Here is a 22,763-nt window from a genome sequence, read left to right as displayed (position 1 = left end):
TTTAAAAGAGTGGCTTTGCCATTTCACGGTTTGCCATTTCATGTGTCCTCAGAAGGAATTCTAGAAACCTTTATTTCTGCTTGTGTATTTTTAAGTTGACAGATAGAACTATTTTGTCAGAAGTTTAAAGAATTTTAATTTTGTACTGTACTGAAAATATTGATATTTGAAAATGAGCTGCTATATAACTTATTTAAATATACTCATTAGAATCTAAATATCAGAAACATTTGATATTTTTTAACAATCATTTAAAAAATACATGCATAGGCTTTTCAAGCAATAGTTTATTTTACAGCATTTCTTGTTTTCTTTGACTACATAACACTTTTCCCACAGAACTGTATTCCAGTGTAATGTATTTTTATACTTAAAAGTCTTTTACTGGTCCCCCTTTCATACTTATTTGCAGTAAACATAAGTATATATTTTTAAATTTCTTGATTACAACACTAAATGTTTAAAGCATTCTCCTGGATGAATTTATCATTACAGTTATTATTAGTAAACCCTTTATCCAGCAAAGATAAATATTCTAAAAATTTTGATCTATGTTTGTTAAACATAAAAAATGAAATGTTGCTGAAAATACATTATTTAATGAGATTTTTTAAATTTTAGTTCATAAATTGGTGGGTGATTATTACTTATTGTTTGAGTTAAACAGAGTTCAGCAACAACTTTGTTTTTCTAAATTGTAGGAGCCCAGCTGTAAGCCCTCCCAAAACAAGACAAAACTATCCCAGTGATTTATCTTCGAAATTCATCCTCTCTCTTCTAATTCTCTCTCTGTTAATAAATCTATTAAATGCTTCTCTAATTTTGGTGAAAGCATGAATTAGAAACTAAGTTGCAGAAGAACTGATTTCCAAGTTATTAGGGTCATTCACTTCATATCAACACAATGTTTCAAATTTTCCTTTTATTTTTCTCCCAGACAATTTCCTTCCCCATGGCAAGGTACCCTAGCAATAGTTGGAATGTGTGAGAAGCATGCCTTCCTTTTGGAAAGTGGAAGAAAAATTACTCTGAAAGGCAACTTGGGGTTGGAGAATTTGAAGACTGTGGGGATTTTCTCAAATAGATCTGTATTAGAAGAATATTTATAGACTGTTAAGATTCATTCATTCATTCAAAGTATAGTTCCAAGCAGTAGAGACACAAATGTAGACAAAGCACATTTTCTTAAAACTATCCCTCTGCTCACATATCTTTAAAATCTTCTGGTACCCCAAAAGTATGCCTACCATAGTTTAGAGACTGCTGTGAAAGGACAGAGTACGCTTAGGTAAGACTGGGAAATGGCTTTCATGTGAGTTCATAGAGAACCTTAGATATTGTGCCAAGTCAACTGGATTTTATTATGCTTTGGTGTTTGTGAATTATTGAAATATTTTGAAAAAGAAATTGTTATGATCAGATCAGTATTGGGGGATGACATATTATAGAGAAAAAAGGTTAAAGGCAAGAAAACTTTCTTAGAAGCTATTTTCAGCTAGTTGTGACAGTCAAAATGCCCCCGTTCTTGTATAAATAAATAATTACATTTTAGGCTCTAATTAGAAAACTATGATGTTTTATGAGGAGGAAGAGTTTGTAGAGTGACTGCTCATTGTTCCAGATGTTACAGCTGTCTCAGAAGCATAGACCTGGGGGAAAAAATTGGGCATCAGGTGCAAAAGAAATCAGAGAACATGTCAGAGTGATACCTTTAAAGGCAACGGAACCTCAAGATCAGGAGGGGATTTGGTAACACAGAACAACACGGTGGCGGTACATGAGCTTAAAAACAGAATAAGCTGTAAGGAAGACGTTCTTCCAGCTAGGAAGGCGAGGAATCCAAATTGTCAAGGTGGATGTCATAACAGGTACAGAGGACACTGCGGTGAGAAGACTGACAAGGCAGCATTCAGAAATCCAGACAACATGCTCAAATGCACTCTGAGAGCAAAGTGAGGAGGCTTAAGTAGCGTGGCCCCTGAAGCATACTAGTTAGAACAGGCAGGACAGGTCCTAAATGGATTTGAGTCCAAGGAAAGCATCGAGGCAATGGATAACATAGAGTTTAGAGAGCCTAAGTTCTGGGGTTAGACTGCCTGGGTTCTCACATCAGGCTTAAGAGTCTTAAGAGCTTGGATAAGTTACTTAACTTCTCTGACTCTCACTTTCCTTATCCAGAAACCTTGAACAGATGTTATAAGAATTGAGTGTGATAATTTTGTGAAATTCTTAGTGCCTAGCATATAGTAAAGATTCCAAACTTATACTACTAGTATTGCCACCACTAATTTGTAAATCTAGCTCCTAGGAACAAGTTCAAATAACTTGATATTGAGAATTTCCTAAATAGAGAACATAGAGACACATAATTTCATTGTAACAGAGAACACAGTTGACTCAAATCCTGGGGTAAAGCTGAACATATATACATTAACATATGCCTTACCCCTGGTAGACACTCAGTAAATATTTGTTAAACAAATTATTTAGCCACAGCTCAAGGAAACAGAGGGATACAGAATCACAGAGCATGCCAATAAGACAATAAAGTATTCCTTACCTTAATTCCTTTTCTTTTTGTTGTTTCAGGCAAGGCTTTATTTGGGACCCCTGCTGCAGCAGGGGGGAATGAAAACAAGCAACAGTTTCCCTTGCTCGCTCCCCAAGGCGGGTGCGAGTTGGTTCCTTATATGGGGTGAGGGTAGGGATGTATCCAGTGTTCGGCCAGAGGGGTGCATAGGTGATTTGCCACCCCTTAGGTAGTGTTGTGTGCAGGGGGCATGCACAGTACCCTGCTTTTGCTCCCTACCCCCTGCTTTTGCTCCTAGGTCTTCAAAAGTGGCAGATGGGTTTTTTGGTCTCATTGTATCTTTTGTCCAGAATTTGCCCCAACTGCACATGCATGCATTCCTTTTTGACTACAAAACATGGTAATTTGGGCTTCCCTGGTGGCGCAGTGGTTGAGAGTCCGCCTGCCGATGCAGGGGACGCGGGTTCGTGCCCCGGTCCGGGAGGATCCCACATGCCGCGGAGTGGCTGGGCCTGCGTGTCCGGAGCCTGTGCTCCGCAATGGGGGAGGCCACAGCAGTGAGAGGCCCGTGCACCACAAAAAAACAGACAAACAAACAAAAACAAAACCAAAAAACATGGTAATTTATCTTCACAGAACAAGATTAAATATACATCTTGTAAATACCTGGCTGTCAGAAGGTCAGGTTCCAGTCAAAGCTTTTCCATTTTTTGGCAACCCTCTTTTTGTTTCCTTAATTATGGCTTAGAATTCATCTGACTTGGTGTGCTTGCTTCTTCACAGGAATGTTTTGGGGGGATTAAATTAAATAATATATAAGATGTTTTATATTTATTTTTTTTAAAAAAAATATTTATTTATGTATTTATTTATTTGGCTGCGCTGGGTCTTAGTTGCGACACACAGGATCCTTCTTTGTTGCAGCATGCAGGATCTTTAGCTACAGCATGCGGAATCTGTAGTTGGGGCAACTCTTAGTTGCAGCATGTGGGATCTAGTTCCCTGACCAGGGATCAAACCTGGGCCCCCTGCATTGGGAGCGTGGAGTCTTAGCCACTGGACCACCAGGGAAGTTCCTATAAAGTGTTTTTTAAATCAATGTTTCCCAACTTATTTTTGGAAGATCATGTCTTTTGAGTTCCTTCATGGAAGAGGGTGGGGGTTAAGATGTTCTCATGAAGACAGTTAAGAAAATATTGTGTACTACAGCCAGGTCATCTACATCTTGCAAGTGAATAGTCTTTCACTTATTAAAGATTCTGAGATGCCACATAATTAAGAACTTATTTAACTTTGATAATATGCCAGTTAAGTGCCACAGAACCCTTACACAAATGTAAGATATCACAAACTGACCTTTTTGCACATAATGTTCTGTCTTCTAACCCTGTACAGTAGACTTTACATGGTCACTCCAGTTCCCAATATCCAGTACTTAAGACATCAGAGAGATTATGTGTCTACACAGGTCATTTAACCTTATAATAGAATGTTATGCTTTCTGGGGTGCTGACATTTAAATATAGTAACTGGGCTACAGTGATATGAATTGTTAAAAGTTACACTTTAAATCTAACATCAAGGTAAGATGGGATTCATGTGTTCATGTTTCCAGTCAGGCAGGTTAACAGGAAATAAAAAAGTTTTCCAGATGTTGTCTCCATTGCCATGCGTTTGTAGCAAATAGAAAAAAATATCCAGATATTTGATCCATTTTTTAACTTTTATGTACAGTAAACACACCTTGACCTACCAATTCCAATTTCCTTATTTTAACATGCCATTCTTTTAATTCTTGCCTTTCCACTAAAAACAAACAGTAATGGCATAGAGGAAAGGGGGTCACACTTTATGGGTAGAATGTTTACTAACACTGATTTTTTTTAAAAGGTAACAATCAGTTATTAATGTTCTGCCTTTGAAGCCTTTGCTGCTTGTTCTCAAATATTACGTCCTTTTGCCTAAATTCAACTTGGAACTCCGGCCTTTGTCGGGGGCTAGGGGATAGATACTAGGATGCATACAGGATCCTTGCTGTGTAAGGGTCTTTCTTTTGATAGAAATCACTCCCTCGACCACCAAAAATTATAGTAACAATTTCACCCATATACAAACATCAATGCCATTGAAACCTCAGTGTATGTATGACTCTAGATGGTGGGCTTAGGAATCCAGATTTTGCTTTTTAAATTTCTCATTCATACCTCTAACCTGAAAGTTTCCTGGTGATGAGTAGAAAATATCACATATTTTTATACTGTTTCTACCTACTGAAAAGTCAAGAAAGGCTAGAAACATGAGAGATGATGGAAGGGTTTTTTAAGTGTATTTTTTACATACTCCTCCCTCTGCGTTCGGTCTCTTCTCCTTTTATAAGGAAAGGAGAGGACTCATTCTATCTATCATGTGTCTGCACAGCCCTGGAATCTAAAGCTAGATTAAAGCATTTCCAGAAGAGATGAAGTGCAGAATGACTGAGAGGGTTGTATATAGGTTTATGGATATATGTGAATACAGAAGTTTTATATCAGGTGTCACCTGATTTTTTTTCTTCCATGCAAATATTGAACTGGTCCTTTAAAAAAAATTTTCATGCGCCACTGTTACTTAATAGAATGCAGAGGACTTACAGCTAACTTAAGATGAAATAATGGTAAATTTCGCATTATAATCCAGCCACCTAAAAGTTGACTCCCTTTCTTGATATCCAGACACAATATGTGTATTGTCATTAGCAGTCAATAGAGATGCTTCAACTTATTTCTTCCACAAAATTTTGAACTATTTAAACCAGGGTCAATCTGAGCTAATTAGTGCCATACAAAAAAAGTAACATTACACTCCAGTTCTGATGGATGGTATAGGCAGACAATTTTTACCAGGAATGATCTGGTCACTTCTGAGTTCTCAGAGTCTAATAGGTTAAATTTGGTTGTGGCCCCATTGATCTAAATGTCAGCCAGTGATACCTATTCACAGGAGGGTGGATTGTTACATCTGGTCTTATTGAAGTAATATCGTACATTTATTCCTCTGACAGTATATGTTAGCTTTATTTGGTTCTAGGTTATTATCAATGTGCATTTCTAAAATTTTACAGGTGAAATTTCCCCCAAAAATGCTACCTCCAAAAAGATAACCACTAGAGTATGAGCCTATTTAAATTGTAGGCTTTTTGCCAACGGAACATGAAATAGGGATACTTTCATATGCAACAACCAAACGATCTCCATCCTCATGTTATATCAGGAGGGCTCTCACATGGTGTAACACAGCCCTCACCTGTTGACTTCACAGTAGAGGCACCTCTGCCATCATTGAAGTTTAAAAATACAGCACAAGGGAAGACAGGGGAGGACAAATTAGAAGGTGCAAGTTTGTGGCAGTTCATACTTAGCTTAATGTAGCCTCCTTTAGGTGAAACACAAAAGGAAATTTTCTTTTCTGCCACTTACTTTAAATTTCCAGTTATCAAACTAAAGAGAAAATTTAGGAGAGATAGCTGAGTTTACTGTATCAATTTGGGTATTATCTTTCGCAAGTCTTTTTATAATCATCTGCTCTCTACACGATGACTTTTCAGCATCTATCAAGGTACTATTACACACTGTGTCCCCTTCATAAGGCATTAGGTGATTATGACTTCTAGGACCAGTAAATGAAGCATAAATTGTAAGAGACTGTGTTTAGAAAATTCATAAGATGGTATGTTTATCCCTCAATCCGGGAATGAGAATCAACAAAGCCGTTGCCATGGTGCTGTGCCTCCGAGAAAGGTACCTCTTCCCCACCCCCATCGCTGTGCACCACTGTGCTGTGGTATATTCTTCTGTCTGCTCTGCCTGCTATTTAGAATTTAGATCCTGGATTCTTCACTTTGAAGTTTCTTTCTTTCTGTCCCAGTATGACCTAAACCACTTAGTTGTTTGATAGAAAAGTAGTCAGAAGTTCCCACATTAAGGCTGAATCCTAAATAACCTGTTGAAAAGATACATTGATTCTAATTTTTCTCTTTCCTACCTCTCATATGTTTGAGTATAATAATCCTGAAGGTAGAAGAAGGGGAACGCATGACATTAATTTTTCACAGCTAAATATATAGAATGAATTTGCAATGCTAGATTTACAATAAAGCAAAACTATTAGAATCAAAGATTTTAAGTACAAATTAAATATTACTTAATACAAATCCAAAAAAAGTAACATAAAATAGAAGGTACGCATAAACTAAAATTTTTAATTAAATCTTTTTACAAAATAAATCCTTTGCTTTTAGTGACTAGTTTCCATTAATTACATGAGAATTCTCTTTGCAATTTGAGTCAGGAGAATTTTTGTCTTGATCTCCAAATGGCATTTCCTCCGAGTCTTTGAAACAACTTATATTCACCCCATGGATATGTCATCAATCTGTAATGTGTGAATAGACACTATTCTTTCCTATATTTGACCAAATGTTTCATTTCCTGAAAATTAAATTACTTAAATGCAACAAACAGATGGTCAGAAAGTCCTATAGTAGCTGACTCTGCCATGAAATTTATTATCCAAATCCCTGAGCTAGGCCTGAGAAGTTAGCAAAAATTCTTTCTGAACTCTACTATTCCACAGTTGATGTTACAGTCATCAAACCATTTTTAAGTTAATTAAGTTACTTTAGACTTCAGAAGGAAAATGTTGAAAAGCTATTTCATATTTTATATACAAAATTAAAATTGTGAACAAGTCACATCAACTACTTTGATTAAAGCTCATCTTAGAGTTGATCTTAAGGTATTAAAAAGATAATATGAATCATACATGATAGAAAATAGTGACTTGAATTTTTTTTTCTATCTCTAGTCTTCAAATATTATCTTCTCTAGGCTAAATAAATGCTTCTCATCAGTATAGTAAAGAGAATTTGGATGATGAAGGCATGATTCTTTATATTCCGTTTTCTTTTGTTATTGTCAAATGTAAAAACAAGTTTGGTCATTTGGTTCAGTGCAAAAAAAATACGGGTCTTGAGTAGGCATCTATGATGGCCTTGTCTCAACCATACATAATAAACCCCAAAAAATATCAACTTATTGTATATCAGCTATACAGAAAAAAATGAAGTCATTTTGCTATTGGAAAGATTTTTCAGCTACCACTCAATGTATTCTTTAGCAAACCTATAAAACATAAAGGTTTTGGTAAAAGACCAAGGGCCAATTGCAATGAACATATGAGTTTAAACTTTTCTAAGACATTTTTTTTTTACCAGTGGTGTATACATGACCTTTAGTTCAATGCATTCATTGACTATACTTTTTTCTAAAATATATACCTAACTATATTCAAAGTCCTATACTTTTTTCTAAAATATATCCCTAACTATATTTGAAGTCCTTTATCGAGAAATAGAAAAATTTTCCCTTATCCTTTTCATAAAGATGCTGTTAAAGGAGAGTTGTACAGTCCTTCAGAGTCTACAGGGAACATGGCACAAAATAATTGACAGTAAACAATCTCATTAGTCTATTCCATACTTTTGGCCTAGAACATTTTGGGAATATACCAATTAGATAAGCACATGTTAAAGTCCTACCTTCTGAATAGGGGCCTCTCAAGTCTTCTTGTTGAGTGGTGGAAAGGAAAAAGGAGTATACTGACTGGAGGACTTAAGTACCACTAGGAACTCGTATGCTTAGAAAAATACAAGTAGAGGCGCATGAGGGTTGACATTGTGCATATATTCGAATAATTTAGGTAGGAGAGATTCCTGGTCATCTTCTGACTCTACCCCCAACCTTCACAGCTTACGACAAGGGCAGCAGAAGCAGCAGGCTGAGCCACTACCACACCACTTTTGTCCTCCCCTGCCCTCCTTGGGTCCTGGAGGTCTCACTCCCTTAACTTTCATCTTCTCCTTCACGCTCTAGGTTTTCCTCTGTCTAAACACAAGGGACCTGCTTGCTTTGCTGCCTACTTCTGTTGGTCTTCTCCTTTCCTATTCATTTTTCCCACTCCCCACCTAGACAATGCCTTGGCCAATTAAAGAAGCCAAACTCCCAAGAACACTGCTTGAGTGCTTAAAGTTAGAGTAAATAGAAGAACGAATCAGTTAAGAAGGTACTCAGAAGAGGAAGGTATACTTATAGTGGACTTGTCCTGGGAGAATCATGACTCTGGCAGGACTCTCATGTCATCCTTAAAGCTTCTTCTGTGATCACTGATTTAAAAGAGGACAGCTGAGATGCTTGGATACCCAGAGGCTGGTGGTCTGTCTAGTTGTTGTGACAGCCTGGGCACAGGTTCAGGTATGAACCATGCTGTCACTGGTCTTCCATACTGCGTAGCGAACAGATATATGGAGTCATTAATTAGAGTCTCCCACCTAAGGATCTGGCACTCCCACAGTGGTCAAAGCCAACCAGCTATCTGGTCCTATTGGTAGGCAGTCGGGACAAAGAAATTTAGGAGTAGTGACAGTGTGAGCTTTGTTAATCCCACAGTTGTCCCATGTACTTGAGCTCTGACCAGGAGAGAATAACTCTGGGGGCCTAGTCTATCTGAAGTAGCCAGATTTGACAGTTTCAAGAATAATCACTCCAGCCCTCGAGAGGTGAATGGCCATTGGGTGGGTGTGCAAGCATCTCTCAGACCACATTCAGTACCTTGCTATACCATGACCACATTATACCGCATGATTGGGCCCCAAGGCCTCAGAATCAGAAAGACCCATCAGATGTCTGAGGTGGAGATCACAATTGCCAAAGTAGTGGAAGGGCACCCAGACAGGCAGGTTATCATCACGGGAGCTACTGCCAACCACAGCCGTAGCTCCATGTTGAGTTGATGCCAGGCTCTCTATGCCGATGAGTAGCATGGAAGACAATGACAGTGCAGATTCACCCACATCCCCTCTACTGCCCACCACCCAGCATCTGTCTGTGAGGTCTGAAGAGTGAACCATTTCAGGTTTCCAATAATTTGTGGAATTTTCATTTTACATTTAATTTTATTGCTCGCTGAGATTTTTTTCCCCTAGAATAAAGGATGTAATTTCTTCTGCCTGTTCAGCTGTTAGCACATTAAAGTTAGTCCCTATTTTTTTCTTTTGGTAGTTTTTATTCGTGATGATTTTTTTCCCCATTTTTCATTGAAATATAAGTGGAATATGTAATAGTTCTTTTAATGTTAGGATTTTTTGTTGTCATGTGCAGAAAAAAAATATTAAAAGTCAAATGATCAAAGGCTTTTGTTGATGACCCCAGACCAACATTCAGACTTAAGCATCATTGCAAGGGCCCATCTAATGTTAAAAGTAACTTTACTTGACATGTGTGGCAACCTGTCAAGCCAAATTCAGCCTATCATTATTGGCCATTACTTTATTGTGGAAATATTTATTGAGTGCTTGAGAACCATGCAGCACTACCACATGGCATGGTGTCCTGAACAAAACAGGGCTCAATAGTGATTTCTTTTCTGTTTTCATGGGGGTCTTTACTCTGTGTAAGAGCTTCTGGAGCAAACTAGAGCAGCCTCCAAGAGCAGAGCAGTGCCAGAAGGTTTTGACTAATGTGCTTCATCAGTGCAGTCAGGTGCACTCCATGAACATACTTCATCTTGTCTACCTTAAACTTCTATGAAGTGTGTAGAGATGGCCTAGTAAACTTATTTAGGACAGTATGCTTAATATTGGAGATGATCCTAAGAAATTACAGATTTCTCAGTATGGTATTCTAATTAAAACCTAATTAGCAATTCACTGTGCTGGAACTTGGATTTGTAGCATAGAAAAAAAAAAAAATTCACTATGCACAGAAAGTAAAGATGTATTTTTTGGAGACATTAGAATTTCAAAAATATAAGGCAGCACATGTGGAATTTAGAGGTGTTAAAAATCTTAAGTGTGGGTTTCTCCACAGCTTTAAACGTGAACAGTTTTGTATAATCAGTGAGCTTGCCAAACAGTATCAAAAAACTCATTTTCTTCAAGTGCTTTATTTATCTTTAATAGAACCTTCATCACCCTGGTGTTGTAAATTTGGAGTGTATGTTTGAGACGCCTGAAAGAGTGTTTGTTGTTATGGAAAAACTCCATGGAGACATGCTGGAGATGATCTTGTCAAGTGAAAAGGGCAGGTTGCCAGAGCACATAACGAAGTTTTTAATTACTCAGGTAAGAAATCAATTAGAGTCAGAAAAAAAAAAAAAGTAATATCTAATATCAAATGTTATCACTGTTTACCTAGAGCTTTCTACCCTTGTTGTTTAGTCCCTACCTCCCCAGTCTAAACTACACTTAAAAAAAAAGTTGCAGTGGCTTATTGTATTCTCTAATTTATATCTGTAGCATCCAGAGTTCAGGATACGTACCAAATGAATAATGTGTGTGCAGGCTCATGTATTAAAACTACTCATGAAATTTTAAAATGCACAGTGACTGAGTCCTCATTCTTCGAAAATATTCAGGAATATGTATCCTTGTTAGATATCATTGAATTCTTTTATCTACACCTGTTTTGGTTGCTATATGGATACCATAATATGATACTTTTTCCATTAAAGTTTCCTTAGAAACCTGCTGTGTTAATTAATCTAGCTCATTTCAGGAACTGGAGTATAAAGAAACTCAACCATTCATTTTGAGGTTTCTCTTGACCCTCTAAATTTATGTCCTAGTAGAAAACATTTTGAAATAAACCTTTAGACTAAAATAAAATGATTTTGATGATTTTTTCCTTTATAGATACTTGTAGCTTTGCGTCATCTGCACTTTAAAAATATTGTTCACTGTGACCTCAAACCAGAAAACGTGTTGCTAGCATCAGCTGATCCTTTCCCTCAGGCAAGTATGAAAGCCTCTCAGCAAAAAAGCCAGCCGACAGCATCACTGGTTCCCCTGAAGCATTCTGTCACCCTTTCTCCTCAAAACCTTTGTTTCAAGTCTCACCTGTCTGTTTTCATCCATTTGTTACCCTTCTTATATTGTGGGGACTGCAGCTTTGTCGCTCTGCATCTCAGCTCAGCCTGCCTTAATAATGCACACTGAGCCTCTCATTGTGCTTCTGCTTCTGTTGTGTGGACATCCTGGAGAACTGGCAGCACTAGGTCAATGCTGGGAGCACTGGCCTAAGAGGGAGACACTTAAGAGTCCCACGGATGCTCCCAGCTCTCTAATGTTAGGCAAGATGTTGCAGTTCAGTGTTGTTCTCAGGGGCAAGGAAAAAAGTTTCTTCTTTTCCTCAACTCAGAGGATGCAAAACAACTGTATCTCTTCCCAGGAACTGTCATATCTGAAGTGACTGAGGTGGCTGTTCTGCCCTGGCTCCCTGATACCCTCAGGTCCTGGCTAGGTGTCCGTGCAGAGCTAATTTTGAGGAATATTGTGGATGGCATGATGCGTCCTTGTGCTTATCCTTCAACCTTTCCTTATAATAAGCCCTTGAGTTAAATCCATCAGTTTGCATGATGTTTTCCTGCCTGGTAAAACACTATTACCCACTTCTGTGTATACATATTTTCACATTTATCTCTGGTTTTACGGAGGAGGGAAGGAGAATGTTTAGATGATATTTTTATGAATAAAAGCATACTTCTGTATCAGTACCTAAACCACTATCTTCAAGTACATAAAATGGAAAATAGCTATTCTACCGTGAGAAATCCATACAATATATGTAAAATATTATAGTTGTTTTTTAGCAGTTGTGGACTAAGACACACAGTTTGTGACCTTACTGTATCTCCAAACCATTATTATCAACAGGTGAAACTTTGTGATTTTGGTTTTGCCCGGATCATTGGAGAGAAGTCTTTCCGGAGGTCAGTGGTGGGTACCCCAGCTTACCTGGCTCCTGAGGTTCTAAGGAACAAGGGCTATAATCGCTCTCTAGACATGTGGTCTGTTGGGGTCATCATCTATGTAAGCCTAAGTGGCACATTCCCATTTAATGAAGATGAGGACATCCACGACCAAATCCAGAACGCAGCTTTCATGTATCCACCAAATCCCTGGAAGGAAATCTCTCATGAAGGTAATATCTTCCATTCAAAAGTGATAATGATTTAATCATTGTGTTATATTATTAATTCAGTTGTGAATTTTTAAATTGATAAATGCTTATTGCAAATTGCCCACTAAGGCAGGGGCACAAATTTATTGAGGTGGATGGAGCAGTAAAGGAAATGGAGACAAAAATATCTACTGGTAAAAAGTATATGTGTTATAGAGAAATTGAGAAATACACATTAAAAGGTAAATGAAATAAAGAGAAACTGTTAATATTTGGTGTATTTCCTTAGAACTTATAAATGTTTACACATTGATATAATGGTAATACTTGATCTTTACTAACAGTACTCTTTTATTTACTATATGCCTATTTCTATGTTAAGCACTTTTAACTTATTATGGGCACAAGAACCTTATGATATTGATATTTTAATTGTCACATTACATATATTAGTATACCGCATTCTTTGTATACTGTTTTCCTATATGTGACATTAGAGCGTGTATAATATTTTATACATATTCCCGCTATTATATTTTTAGGTTATTTCTATTTGTTCAGTGTTAGATAACCTTTATGTATAATTTCTTATATGTATCTCTGATGCTTTTTTTTTAGGATAGATTACCTTGGCAGTGTTGCATTATTTAAAATTAAATTCTTCTTAATAAATGTTTCCTTCTTAAAGGAAGAGTGGTAGATAGTTTTAATTCCTTCTTAAAGGAAGAGTGATAGATAGTTTTAAAAGAAGTGGTGGGGCAGTCAGGGCAGTGAAAATGGCTCACTGCATGCTTCAGAAAGAAGTTCCTGGGCTTCCCTGGTGGCGCAGTGGTTGAGAGTCCGCCTGCCGATGCAGGGGACACGGGTTCATGCCCCAGTCCGGGAAGATCCCACATGCCACGGAGCGGCTGGGCCCGTGAGCCATGGCCGCTGAGCCTGCGCGTCCGGAGCCTGTGCTCCGCAACGGGAGAGGCCACAGCAGTGAGAGGCCCGCGTACCGTAAAAAAAAAAAAAAAAAAAAAGAGAAAGCAGTTCCTCATGAACGTGCTTTGGAGTTTATTTAAATCACACACACACACACACAAAATGTGAAGATAGGTTTAACTATTATATCTATATTTCAAGTGAGAACACTGAATCAAAAGAAGTGAACCACTTGGCAAAATCACAAAGCTAGTAAGTGGCAGAGCCAGAATTTATACCCAGATGTTCTGAGCGTACATTCTGTAACCACTGGTCCTGCTTCCTTTTTAGTTTTCAGGCAACATCTAGCTCTAAGTTTGTTGAGATTTTCCACCACTTAAAGAGGCAAATACATTCATAGATAAACATCTATTCGATACCTGTTATTGCACGTGGTGGTGCAGAAATTGGAAAAGAGCATGTATAACTTGCTTGGACCATTAGTTCTTAGACTACATTCATATTAAATGGCACGATCCATCTATTATCAGAGCTTTGAGTTACTATTGGCAGCAACCTTTTTAAAAAAATTGTATTGAAGTATAGCTGATTTACAATGTTGTGTTAATTTCCTCTGTACAGCAAAGTGACTCAGCTATACATATATATATATATATACACACACACATTATATATCTATATACATCTATATATATCACATTATATATATATACGTTTTTATATTCTTTTCCATTATGGTTTGTCCCAGGATATTGAATATAGTCCCCTGTGCTATACAGTAGGACCTTATTGTTTATCCATCCTATATATAATTGTCTGCCTCTGCTAGTCCAAAACGCCCATCATTCCTTCCCTCCCCTCCCCTCCTTGGCAACTACAAGTCTGTTCTCTCTATCTGTGAGTCTGTTTTTGTTTTGTAGATATGTTGATTTGTATTGTATTTTAGATTCCACATCTAAGTAATATCATATGGTATTTGTCTTTCTCTGTCTGACTTACTTCACTTAGTATGATAATCTCTAGGTCCATCCATGCTGCTGCAAATGGCAATATTGCATTGTTCTTGATGGCTGGGTAACATTCCATTGTACATATGCACCACATCTTCTTTATCCGTTCCTCTTTCAGTGGCCATTTACATTGCTTCCATGTCTTGGCTATTGTAAATAGTGCTGCTGTGAACATAGGAGTGCATGGATCTTTTCGAATTATAGTTTTATCTGGGTATATGTCCAGGAGTGGTATTGCTGGATCATATGGAACTCTATTTTTGGTATTTTGAGGAACCTCCACACTGTTTTCCATAGTGACTGCACCAATTTACATTCCCACCAACAGTGTTGGAGGGTTCCCTTTTGTCCACAACCTCGCCAGCGTTTATTATTTGGAGACATTCTGATGATGGCCATTCTGAGTGTGAGTTGATACCTCATTGTAGTTTTGATTTTGTGAATAACCTTTAACATCATTTAATTAGTTGTAAATCATAGCTAGGTGGATATATTTTGAAGGAATCTGTGACCTTAAAAAGAACTACCATGTAGCCAAAGGATTAATGAAATATTTAGGATAATTCAATAGGAGAAAAAAGGGAAGTGTAATTCTTTTTCTCATCCAGGAGGCAGAAAGGAGAGAATTATCAAATAACCTTGTGACCTAACCTTGTCAGGGAACATTACCTTTAAATACAGTTAAAGGTATGTTTGATATCTATAATCTAGAAATCCAGTAGGATAACTTGATGTTGTTACCACAGTGCAAATCTGAAATATCTCTAAAGCCAGTCATACATTTTCCTGTTATGCAAGAATAGGACATTAAGAAAATAACCTTCACATTAAAAATTTTTTTTCTTGCAGTAGTGGAACAAATGATGCCCACTCTCGGAAATATGCTGGCCTTCTGTGTAGATAGAAGCTATAGATTATGAATGTTTAATTATCACTAGTAATAGAAACCAGAGGCATAGATATCAATAGCTCAAGAAACTCTGGTTGGGAAACCACAGTATACATGCATAAGTAATATGAATGTAAAGGGCAAAACATAAAATATCCTTCAAGTTTTCATAAAATGCCCTTGAAAGTTTGTTGGGGAGATGAGTTATCTGAACTTGGGAAAATGATCATTTATTTCCTTGAATTGTTAGCTTGGTATAAAATCAGGGTCTCCAAGTTCAGAGGAGGGAGAATCACTGTGGACTTGACGAGTCAGAATTGCATTTTCAGGGGAGATGGAACTTAAGCCAGTCACTGAAGAAAGAAAAGGAAGAGATACAGCGTTTTACAAAGAGGGAATTACATGGGATTATTCAAGAGGCATTTATATTTGACCAGAAAGAACACATTTTACTTGGCTATAGATGTCTAAGCACTAAAAATGCCCTGCCACTCAGACAAAGTGATGTGGAAACCAGCTCAGGTAGAACCTCCTTCTTCTAAATGACTCAAGTATCAGTTTGGGGATTAACTGGCCTCTCTTCTCAGTATCTTTTTTTAGCTCATCCTTGCCTTTGAGGCACAGGAGTTGTACTATTTGCTAAATGAAGCTCAGATGGCAAATGAGTTACCTACCTGCTGGTGTACAAACAGAAGTATTATTGAATATAAAGAAAAGCTAATTAAATTATGTCATAATATTAGCTGAGGTGTTACAAAAGTAATTACTGGCCCAGATTCTATTCCACTGTCTTGTTGGGAACAAATAATTTCCTGATTAGATATTATCACAGGGCCAGTACCAAATAATTTTAAGCACGTAGGATCTGATGAATACACAAGCAAACTAGTATCGGGCCAAGGGTGGTCACAACTGAAATTAGTGAATTTTCAGTCTCAGGATACTGTAAACCACACCAGAACCACTAAAATTCCAGATGCAAGGAAGTAAACATCTAGGCACCTCAGTGACTCTAAATCAAAGGTAAGGATCAGCAGTGAAGCAGTTTGTGATGTTGTATTCCTGCCATTCTAATTAGCCATCACTTACCTTTTCTGAGCTTCAGTTTCTCATCTGTAAAACAGGGTAATGATTCCTGCCCATATAATGAAGTTGTAATAGAGACTGAAAGAGATAAAGGATGTGAAAGGCATTTATAGAACGCAGGTGTCGGGTGAGCCAAGGATTTGGATCTAGGAAAAGGATAGCAGAGCACTAAGCTAAGCAGTTGCTCTGGCGAGTAACCAAGAATTGATTGTATAATTTTAGAAATTATATGCAAACTGATGTGCACATTTCCCAAGTGTTCTTCAGAAAAATTGTTAGTTGTACTTTTTTTCTTGGCATGAAAAAGCAAAAGATAAAAGAAAGTCGTAAGGTCTTTGTAACGTACGTAGATGTGTCAGGAAGAGAAAATTCCTTTATTGTGCTTTTTTTTTTTCTGTTAGTGTAGACATGGACTCAGTAAAATATAATACTATATATTGAAGTGCTTGAGCTATCATTGTGTCATTTGATCCTCACAGCAATCCTCTAATAAGTAACTTGATTTAGTCTCTATGTTAGAAACCAGAAAGGTTCAATAATTTGCCTAAGGTCACACAGTGGTAGGGCTTGGACTTGAAATCATTGGTTTCTCTCCATTCTTTACAGCATACATTGTTGCACACCAAAGGGTGCTTATTTCTAATGTCTTGCTATTTAGCAACCTATAGGGAATATTTTAAACTCATTAATTATTCTTGCTATTATAATATAATAAGCTGAGTATTGGCATTAGAGATATGCTTACTAATAATTTATCAGTGAGTTAATCAGGACTCTTGCATGCAAATAATAGAAACTTATCTCTAAGTTAGACAGAGATAATTTATTGACTCACACAACTAGGGAAGTCCAGAAGGTGAACTCCATTCATCTGGATCCAATAGTTCAAGTGTCACATTTCTCTCTCTTACCTCTGCTTTACTTTATGATGGCTTCCTTCTCAGGTGGGCTTTTCATGTGGTACAAAGTGATCTCCCAGCAGCTCCAGGCTTACATGCTACCCATTGTACATGACTCAGACTGGAACCATAATTATCTGTCAGTAGCTGTAGAGTCTCTGAAAGGGGCACTGATTGGCTGCCCTTAAATCCTGTAATACCCTGGGAACAATCACATTGTCACTGCAGGAGCCTGGCTCTGATTGGCACTGTGGATGATGGAGAGCCCCTCCAGGTTGGAGAGAGGAAGTTCCTGCAGGGAAAAGATACTAGGCTAAAAACAAACACAAAAGCATTAACAGATGTCCGTTATAAAAATAGATTTTTTTGTGAATTAAAGCATGACTTGAAAAATGAGAAAAAAATTGGGGAAAATTTAACTTAGCAAATGTTACAGGTAAAATGGTAATAGTAAAATTAAATAAATTTTGAGAGAAAAAAATAAGAATAAGTAATCTTCTATAACCTTTGCACTGTAGCCAAGCACTACTTTACACACTTTACATATATGAACTTATTTAATTGTCCCCAACCTTTGAGTAGATACTATAATTGTTTCCATTTTAAAGATGAGGCACTGCAGACATAGAAGGTTAAGTGGCTTCCCTGGGTGGGGCTAGGGTGCAAATCCTGTCAGCCTACTCCAAGGCAGATGCTCTTACTCACTGCATTTACAGCCACTTGATTATCCTTTCTAATGAATTTAGCCATGCTGTCACATTAAATTTTTAATATGTTTTCACTAGCTTAGAGCTAGTGTAGCAACACAATTTTTAATAATGTCTAAAAAGACAGGGAAACAGGATCATGTTGTGATAAAGACCTGAGTTGCCTCCACTCAGCATCTTGGTGACCTCATCCAAGTTACTTATTCCTTCAGGTCTCAGTTTTCTTGTCTGCAATATAGTGACACTAGTTACTGACTCACTGGATTACTTTAAGTATTAAATGAAATTGCACTGGAAAGTGGTTAGCACAGTGATTGACATAACTAGATTACCTTAAATGTGTTAAACACTATTTCCAATCACTTTACATGATCAGTCGATCTCTCTGTATATATATATTTTAGTTCTACACTCATACATACAGTCATATAATTATGTATGTAACTAAACACATATTTAATCACAGTTATATATATAACTAAATACTTGTATAAATTATATATTGCTATACATATATAACTAAATAAAAATGCATGTATACAATAAAACACTCCAGAATGAATCATATGATTACAAATAATTGCACAAAAGGAGACTTTAGGTAATCATGGAAAAGGAGGAGTTTGAGAACATTTCAGTTCATTCTAAGGCAGTGTGTTGTACCTTGTTTCATTTCATCATTGTGACTATCTGATGGCCATTTGACCATCCAGTTTATCCATTACTACCTGTCAGTAATTAGACATGGCCTCACTCTCACCTCCAGCTTTATCTCATACTAGGTTAAGCTTAGTCCTCAGCACATAGGATGGCTATGACATTTCTCAGTTCCTTGGAAGGACTTGTTCACCTATTTCAAATAGTTACTTGATTAGGCAGATTTACTTCATCTTATGGAACAGGCAGTCCATTGTCATTTAAACGTTTTTTTAGATAATCAGATGAAACTAAAGAGAATTGCACCTTATTTGATCATGTACCAATATGCCCTTTCTTTCATTGCATTTTTAGCAATTCCAAAATAACAAGAGATAGGCCAGGTTGTCCTCCATGTTTGTCACATCTAGTACGTAATAAGGGTGAATCCTGGATGGACATGGCCAAAAAAACAGAAAATTGCAACCAAGACTCAATCTATAACTTAAGAAATAGGTAAGCAGGGCAGTGGTTGAGAGTCCGCCTGCCGATGCAGGGGATGCAGGTTCGTGCCCCGGTCCGGGAAGATCCCACATGCCGCGGAACGGCTGGGCCCGTGAGCCATGGCCACTGAGCCTGCGCGTCCGGAGCCTGTGCTCCGCAACGGCAGAGGCCACAACAGTGAGAGGCCCGCGTACCGCAAAAAAAAAAAAAAAAAAAAAAAAAAAAAGAAAAGAAAAGAAATAGGTAACAGGGATGTAGAGCTTAGAAACAGGAAGTGGAAAAACTACCTAATAGTCAGAACACAGGAATATTTGCAAGGTAGGGGATTACTAATAATTTTGCCAAAGAACCTCCTTGATCATGGCTCGTTTTAAACTACCTGTAATTGTCTCGTTCTAAATGTATAGCAGACAGTTTTTAACTTTGGCATGCCAGCGGTTAATCAGAGGAGCGAGTTAATAATGGGGATTCCCAGACTCCACCCCCGTAAACTGCCATCTTGCTCTGAGACTGTAAGTAGTCCATGGAGCACACCTTCTAAAACACTGCTCGGGAGCCCTGATCCCCAGAAAGACCTGGCAGCTGACAGTGCTCTCAAAAATTTTTAGTAAGTTTCCAGTATTCAAATTTAGATGAACTAAAAATTCCTCTCATTCGTAACATTTTTTTGTATCCACATCATTTTCTTTATCAGATATTTAATATCAGGACGTGTAATTTGTTCCAAATGTTGAATGTATTTCAATATAGACTTCCATGAAAATAGTAAGAAAAAAAATAAGAAAAAGCTTCTTGACAAGCTTCCTACGTCAAGATGAAAGAAGAAAAAAGAAACTCCAGGAAATGCAAAAATTTGTGTAATAAAGTTATGTGTAATAAAGAAGAAACTAACATGTGTGTCATGATTTTGAGCAATTAAGGGAATATAGGAAGAGAGAATCCTTTTAACACTTGAAAATTCTCCTTTGAGTGGGCATAGGTGTAGAAATTTGATGTTACAGGTTGTAGGGTTATAGGTTATAGGCTATAGTTGGTATGAGTTATAATCCTATAGTTCATAATAGTTATATATAAATTATTCCACATATTGCTTATTAATTTTAAATTATAGAAAACCTTTAGACCAAGCGTATCTGACTTCATTATAATTATGCAAAAGGATGTGTAAATAGTGAAACTTCTTTCACACTGGAAAGGAGGACAGAGAAGAGGTGAAAGGAGCTGTAAGAGCTGTAACTTGGACAGAGTTGATATCCGATTCTGCCGAGGTGAATGGATTGGCTTATGTATTGTGTTGGCCAAAAGGTTCATTTGGGTTTTCCCGTAAGATTGTACGGAAAATGCCGAATGAACTTTTTGGCCAGCCCAGTACATTCACATGCATGATTTAGTATACGATTTAATCATAGAGTTAATCCTTTTGAATAAATGTTTTATATATACATATGTATGTGTGTGTGTGTGTGTGTATATATATATATATATATATATATATATATATATATATATCTCCTGTGTTGTGCACCAGGCACTGTTCTAAATTACAACAGTAGCCAGTACATTAATGTAACTAAATTAATTGCATAAAGGAGGACAATGAGGTAGAAAAAGCTGAAATGAATGATTCATTGTCCTTAATGGAAGAGAATCAGTGTTTTATTTTGTTTTGTTTTTAAGGTGGCTCTTCTCAAACTATGTGATAAAGGACCAGTTTTATTTTATTTTAATTTCCAAACATATGAATCAGTACTTTGTGAAATATAATAAAAATGTGACAGCAATGTCAAAATGCTGTGAAAGTTTCCAAAGACTTAGTCTCACTTTCTATACTTATCTCATTGTAAACTAATAAACATTTCACAGACTGGCATTCATCCATACTCTGAATAGCTTAAAGTTAGTGAATCAAGCATAAATGATAGTGCACATATTTTTTTAAGGTGTAGAGGTAATCAGAAGAAATTTTTTACATAGTTAAAAGAGGTTTAATAATGAGATATTAGGTTTTATCTTTCAATTTGAACTCTTCCTACTGATTGATTTAGATCTTTTACCAGGTGCATATGACACTTTTGTAAAAAATAATAATAAGGAACAAAAGTGCAAGAAAGTTCCAGGAATAAGTGGAGTACAACCTTTTGTGTGACTTAAATTCTTGCACACCTGGTCTAAAAGTTGTCTATCATGTTAAATATACAAATTGTATCTATGTATCTGTATCTGTCTATATATATACACATATATATATATATACTATTTTATATGTGAATATTACTGGAGAGTTAGAGGGTTATAGTTCCTTTTCTATAATACCAATTCTTGCATGGTGACTGAGCAGATGAAGAAGATGTAATCTTAAATCTCTAAACCTGCTTTGCCCACACAAAGGAGAATTTGCAAGTGTGAGAGTCAAATTAATTCTCTTTTTCTACATTCCTTCAGTTGGTCAAGATCCTAACACATCTTAAATTATTCTATTTTATAAATGGCTTTTTTATACAGCATTTTTTACCCAAGAGTTTATTCTTAGAAGGAGAAGAGAGATGACACAGGTAACCATGTGAGGTGGGTTATATAGCTAATAAGGTGAAATATAATTTGCTTCAGTGCAAATCATCCTACTAGGAGAATGATGACAAACCTGCAGTGATGGGAAAGCCTCTGTTAGAGTAAAAGTACACTTCCATCATCAGATTGAATTGATGTGTTCAATTAGAGATACACAGTAAATTTGAGGAAGGTTAGTGATAGACCATGATGATCACTGGATAAATTACTATTTTTTCCTTCTGAGTTTTGATATTCTTTTATATGCCATTAGGGAGGCAAGCAGGCAGTAATCAACACAGAGGCAACCTCAGAAATTGTCTCACAAAGAGCCCACGACCCCCGCAGACAGAGATCATTTTCTGTGCTTGCAGGTGAAGTCTGAAGAAGCACCTATTCTCATCTCACCTGCTGTGTTGTCACTGCTCAGCTTCAGAGTCACATGGTTAGTTGATATAATCAAGAATTAAGATCAGACATGAAGCCTTGACATATGTGAAAAGGAAAAAAAAAAGAAAAGGAAATGCCCTTGCATTATTCCTATAACTTATCTTTAGTTCAAAATTATCAACTTGGGATGGTGCACCCGTGACACAGGTTTTTTTCCACTGCACGATCCAACAGTCTCAATGGTAATATTTCTGCTGCTTCTTTCCCCTGATAAGTGCAGCTGTAGTTTATTCTTCCATTTGGTCTCAATCCTCTGCTGACATTTATGTTCAGTGCAGAATATATGGCATCCCAAGGCATAGAATGGCTATAATAATATACCACTAAATTTATCCAAGCATCTAAATTTTATTTTAAAAGCTATTTTTTTTTGCCATTCAATGTGGTAAATTCAAATAAAATTGGTCACAAGTGCGTTTTTCCCCCAGAAATTGGAGATGAAAAATACAGCCAGTACAAACACAAAGCAAAGCTAAATAAAAGCCTAGCACCATTACCACATGGTATGTTTTCAAAATCCAACAGTGTTCCAGAACGCTAAACACTTAAGTTGGAAGTAGCACTTTGCCATGAAAAGGAACCAGCTGTA

The 22,763-nt window shown here is 36.9% G+C and overlaps 1 protein-coding gene across 1 annotated transcript in view; it reads left to right on the top strand.

The window, feature by feature from the left end:
• Nucleotides 1-22,763, top strand: part of PRKD1 (protein kinase D1) — a 332,705-nt gene that overhangs the window by 297,856 nt on the left and 12,086 nt on the right. Inside the window, exons 14-16 of the mRNA XM_004282149.4 lie at nucleotides 10,524-10,685; nucleotides 11,256-11,354; nucleotides 12,276-12,543. Coding sequence (XP_004282197.2) covers nucleotides 10,524-10,685; nucleotides 11,256-11,354; nucleotides 12,276-12,543 — 529 coding nt within the window. The remainder of the gene's footprint in view (nucleotides 1-10,523; nucleotides 10,686-11,255; nucleotides 11,355-12,275; nucleotides 12,544-22,763) is intronic.

Source organism: Orcinus orca, chromosome 2 (genome assembly GCF_937001465.1).
Source record: "Orcinus orca chromosome 2, mOrcOrc1.1, whole genome shotgun sequence".
Taxonomy (NCBI): Eukaryota; Metazoa; Chordata; class Mammalia; order Artiodactyla; family Delphinidae; genus Orcinus; species Orcinus orca.
Note: the sequence above shows the minus strand (reverse complement) of the source record. Positions and strands in the feature narration are given on the sequence as shown.